This window comes from Microtus ochrogaster, chromosome 19 (genome assembly GCF_000317375.1).
Source record: "Microtus ochrogaster isolate Prairie Vole_2 chromosome 19, MicOch1.0, whole genome shotgun sequence".
NCBI classification, from domain to species: domain Eukaryota; kingdom Metazoa; phylum Chordata; class Mammalia; order Rodentia; family Cricetidae; genus Microtus; species Microtus ochrogaster.
Window position 1 is genome coordinate 7,969,897 of NC_022021.1, and position 5,075 is coordinate 7,974,971.

At 44.2% G+C, this 5,075-nt stretch overlaps 1 protein-coding gene across 1 annotated transcript; it reads left to right on the forward strand.

Moving 5' to 3' along the window:
* Window positions 1–397: 397 nt before the first annotated feature.
* Window positions 398–1,798, forward strand: Spz1 (spermatogenic leucine zipper 1). Its single transcript, XM_005356500.2, has one exon. The coding sequence runs from the start codon at window positions 462–464 to the stop codon at window positions 1,611–1,613; it is 1,152 nt and encodes a 383-aa protein (XP_005356557.1). The 5' UTR covers window positions 398–461; the 3' UTR covers window positions 1,614–1,798.
* Window positions 1,799–5,075: the final 3,277 nt, after the last annotated feature.

Consider the following 5,075-nt stretch of genomic DNA (forward strand, 5'->3'; position numbering starts at 1 on the left):
TGCGAGAGTGAGGTAGGAGATGCCCTTAGAATGAAGCACCTGGCAGACAAGAGAGGGCCAAGATGGCTGTAGAGATCATGTCTCTCGAAGGAGTAAGGTCGGTTGTGACATGTGAGTTGTGGGCAGGATTTTATGAGGCTTCCATTGTGATGCAAAGGAAACAGAATGTGTAGATAGGCCTCAGAGGGGCAGTGACAGAATAAAGATCTAGTTGCTAGGGCCTCAGAATAAATGCCAGAAGTCTAGCAGAAGGGAGATGGAGCCCCAGCTCCCGGTCCCCCTTCCCACCCCCTCCCCCTAGGCTGTCTGAGATGTCACCTACTTGAACACCATCTCTCTGGTCTCAATCATTAACTCTGGTCTATAACTCCTGCTTGGTTCCATCTTCTTCACCAACTCACACAAGACTGCCATCTGTCCTTCCTGGAATCGCAAAGGTTTTCTACTTTCCTTGGGCCCTGATGGCCAACTCTGACATCTCAGCTGAGATGCCTGCCCCGCCTCAAACTCCTAACCCTACTTCTTGTGCTCAACAAGGATCACCAGAACCATCGAACACTGGGATCACCATCTCCCTCCTTGAAATTGGATCACTCCCCCCTTTCTGCTGGGCTTCCCTTCCACCACCAAACAATAGTATTCATCCACTAGGAAGACCAAGGATGGTACAGAAATTTAGCAATCTCTTAAGAGACGTTAAAGATGTTCTCAAAAGTATAGCAGGGGTTGAAGAGCCGACTACAGAAGTCAGGGAGTCTTTTGACGATGCCAGTACTCCCGAGAATATGTCAGAACCTAAAATCAGGGGTGTTGGCAGGAGAAATAAAATACAATTTAAAGACCTGCTCTTTAATTTCGACATAGAGAAGGAACAAAGCACAAAGAAGCAGGAGATGCTATTGAATAACCAGAGTACTAAGAACATGATGCAAGCGTATGCATGGGATCTGTGCAATTCAGAAGAAAAGAGAGACTGTAGTGACATGCAGCTGAGCATGGGAAGGGGCCCGTGTGGATCCCTTCACGTCTGTGGGGAATACAGAAGATTCAGAAACAACATGGAACAGTTGCTAGAGGAAGCAGATCACTGGAGTAGACAGCACAACGAGCTCAGTGAAATAATGAAGTCCTATCAGGAGTGTCAGAAAGAAAGGATAGAAGCCTCCGAAAACAATCACGTCTGTTTCCAAACCCAGCCCAACAACGAAATACCAACTCAACAGGAGCTGGAGGCACAGGTGAAGAAGTTGAGCCATGACACCCACTCGCTGCATTTGATCGCAGCCCTGCTGGAGAATGAGTGTCAGATCCTCCAGCAGAGGGTAGACATTCTCAGCGAGTTCCATCTCCTTGAAGCGGGAACCCCGCACGAGAGGCCGTTGCAGGTGTACTATGTGCATAACAAGAAATGTCAGAGGTCAGAGGAAGCCGACAGGATGGAAGCAGGCAAGCAGCCCATGAGGGCAACGGAGGGCATGATTCCAAGGAAAGAAAAGATCTACAGGAACTCGGATGCTTGTCTGACAAAAAAGGCTAGGAATAACCGCTTCAACACCCGCGTTGCAAGAAAATCTCTCTTGGGGAAAAGGAGAACCATTAGCAACATCCGGTAGAAGCCATCAGAAGCAGAGCCAACTTCGGTTGTAACTGTCATCAACCTAGGTTAGACCTTCTGTTTCAACCAAGAAAGAGGCCTAGAATAAGAGGTGAACATATTGCCTCAGTAGTTAGAGAAGTTTGGACCTTAATAACCCTTGTGTGAATGCCAACCAAGCGAAGATTCCCATAAAAACAATTAAAAAAAGTGCATCGTTTGTTCCATTGTTTTCTTCATTTCTTTAGCCATATCCAGGAGAGGAGAGCTTCCAGAGGGTAAGCTACATACAATGATCCAATTGTGATTTGATTTTTCCAAAGTAGGGTTTCTCTGTGTAGCCCTGGCTGTCCTGGAACTCACTCTGTAAACAGGCTGGCCTTGAACTCATAGAGATCTGCTTGCTTCTGTTTCCTGAGTGTTGGGAGTTAAGATCCTGTGGTGCCACCACCACCCAGATCAATTGTGATATTTTCCAGTCCATTTTCAAATTAGCGTTTAGTTTTCCTATTGTGTTTGTAAGGAATATGTTAGAGTTAAGGGAGAAAACCGGAAAACAACAGCATGAATCCGCCCTAGGCAGCTTTCTCCTCGTCAGTCTAGCTCTGGCTCAACTTTCCCTGGGGTTCCTCTTCTGCCCCTCAGTCTGCATGAGAGTACACCGGGCACCAGAAGCCTCAACTTGTTCAGGAGGACAGAGGTGATTCTAGATTCTTAATTTTGGGTGCAAAAAGAATTCCTCTTAGTCTTCTAAGTGGAGACAGTAGGCTCCCTGCTAGGGGACACAAGCCCTCTAAAGCACAGGACTCCAGAGCAGGTGCACCTTCTCTGTTCTCACTGAGCAAAGGCCACCTGGAGTCATGTGCAGAGCAAACAGAATACTGACAGTAGAGTGACCAGCTCCCCCAAACCCCACCCCCAATTCCCGGGTTTATGTATATTCTAAACCGGTGTAGGGAAAGCTATCAACCAGACAAACAAACAAACAAGCAAAACAAAGCAAAAAAAAAAAAACACCCTAGAAAGTATGTTTGCTTTTGATAAAAAGCAAGGAAAAGGACAGTGTGGCACAGGAGAGACTTCTGACAAAACCTATCCAAATCCAGCTGAAGTGCATGGAAAATACCATGTCTCCATTCCTCCCGTGACTTCAGCAGATACTGAGCCGGAAGCCTGGAGTGCAGCCTTGTCCCATGACAGACTCGGTAAGGTGGAGCCTGTAAAACCGGAGAGATCTCGGAGGACCAAGGAGCTAGAAGGTAGGCGCACAGTATGCATAGTGGAAACGAAAGAGATTCATTAATTGGGATGTGTGTCTACATCCTGGCTTGGGGTGAAACCTGAGACTGGGGGACAGTTCTGGGTTTTCAAGCTGCAGACACGGTTCATCTGGTTGCTGGGAAGACTGATAATATTCTAGAAAGGTTTTGTACACAGAGAAGAGCTGGATAAAGTGGAAACAAAGGTGGGCTGTGTTATAGTCACTTTCCTTGTAAGTCTGTGAAACAGCACAACAGAAATGTAATTTACTGGTTAGCTTGAAACTACTTGATTTGGCAGGGATGAAAGCAGAGGGAAGACATCATCTTATTAATTGAAACTGGCCTCTTTGGAAGATTGGTTACTGTTCTTTTCTATTTACTTTTATTATTCTTTGAGAATTTTATATACACGTTACACATTTGGTTATTTTCACCCCATTGCCCTGATCCCACACCTGCCGAACCCTCTCTTTCCAGGAAGTCCCTTCTACTTCCATGTCCTCTGTTTTGCTTTGCTTTTGTGATGCACTGAGTTTAACCAAAGTTCTCTTGTGTGAACAGGGGTAGGGAGTTTGTTGTAGTGTGGACAACTTACTAGTGCTACACCACTGAGGAAAATGACCCCCTTTCCCCCAGGAGCCATTCCTGGCAATAGCCCCTCAGGGAGGACCACTAGATAGCCAGTAAAAAAAGATAAGAGCACATTTTTATGTAGTCTTGTTTATCACAGTTGAATTTTGAATATTTCTTATAAATTCTCTTTTTTGATTGACAGATTTTTTTCACACAATATATTTTGATCTCATCTCACCTTCTCCTAGCTCCTCCCAGATTCTCCCACCTTTCTACCCTTTCACTCTCTCTTTCTCTCTCAAAGACAAACAAAACATCCAAGAAACATACCCCCCAAAACAAAAACAAAAGTGGGAACTAAAATGTACATGTTGGCAGAGGTTTCTGTCCCACTAGGTCCCACAGCTGTTTAGCCCCAAATAAACACACAGAGGTTTACATTGATCATAAACTGATTGGCCTATTAGCTCAGGCTTATTAACACTTATAACTTATATTAGCCCATAATTCTTGTCCGTGTTAGCACCATGGCTTGGTACCTTTTTCGGCAAGGCAGTCACATCTTGTTTGCTCTTTGTCTAGCTTCCTCTGTATCTGGGTGACAACTGCAGGCTAAGTCTTTCCTCTTCCCAGAATTCTCCTGTTCTCATTGCCCCACCTCTACTTCTTGCCTGATCGTCCTGCTTATACTTCCTGCCTGGCTACTGGCCAATAAGCGTTTTATTAAAAATAATACAAGTGACAAGATAAAAAACCATTGTCTTACAGCATGTACAAACAAAATCTAATAAGACAAAAAAAATGCCCAAACAAAGCAAAAAGGAGGGGAAAAGTCTACAAAGATGCAAACTCATTTCATGCTCACCAAATACTGAGCATGGGATATTAATCAATGACCTTTTAGATAAATGTCTGTCTTCTAGGTGCTTTAATATACTCCCTGAGTTTGGAGCTTTTACATGTACCTAGCGATTTGTGACCTTTAAAAATTGATAGTTTATGTTTTACCTTCTTTTCTTTAGGTTTCCATTTTTTTTGTTTTTAAAGAAGTGTTTTACATGTTTGTGTGCATGTGTGTTTTATGTGTCTGTGTGCCATATGTATCTGAGTGCTCATGAAGGCAAAGAGGGGGTATCAAACCAGTCTTGGAGTTACTGATGGCTGTGAACCACCCAATCTAGGAGCTGGAACTCAAACTCAGGTTGTCTGGAATGGCAACAGGCACTCTACCTCTGAGCCATTTCTCCATCCTCAACAAATGCAAGTCTAGCTAAATCCAAATGCTACCTATGATCTGTTTGCTTTTTTAGACAGGATCTCACAAAGTAGACTAGGCTGCCCTCAGACTTCAAGAGCTCTGTCTGCACCTATCACCCAAGTGCTGGGACTAAAAGTGTGGGTCACCATGCCTGCTCCATGTTTCTTCCTTTTTTTCTTCCTTCCTTTCTCTGTCTCTTCCTCTCTTTCTTTTTTCCTCCTTTCCTTCCTCCTTTCATTCTGTAGGCTGTCCTAAACTCCAAGTGACACAAATTAGATCATCTTTCTTTCCTTCCATCCTTCTTTCCTTTTTATCTTTTATTGATTTTTTTTTTGTGGCTTTCACATCATGCATTCCAATTCTACTTATCTCCCGACCCCCTCACATC

Bases quoted from the DNA above. Each gene is read 5' to 3' on its own strand.
- Spz1 (XM_005356500.2), top strand. From the start codon at position 462: ATGGCCAACTCTGACATCTCAGCTGAGATGCCTGCCCCGCCTCAAACT.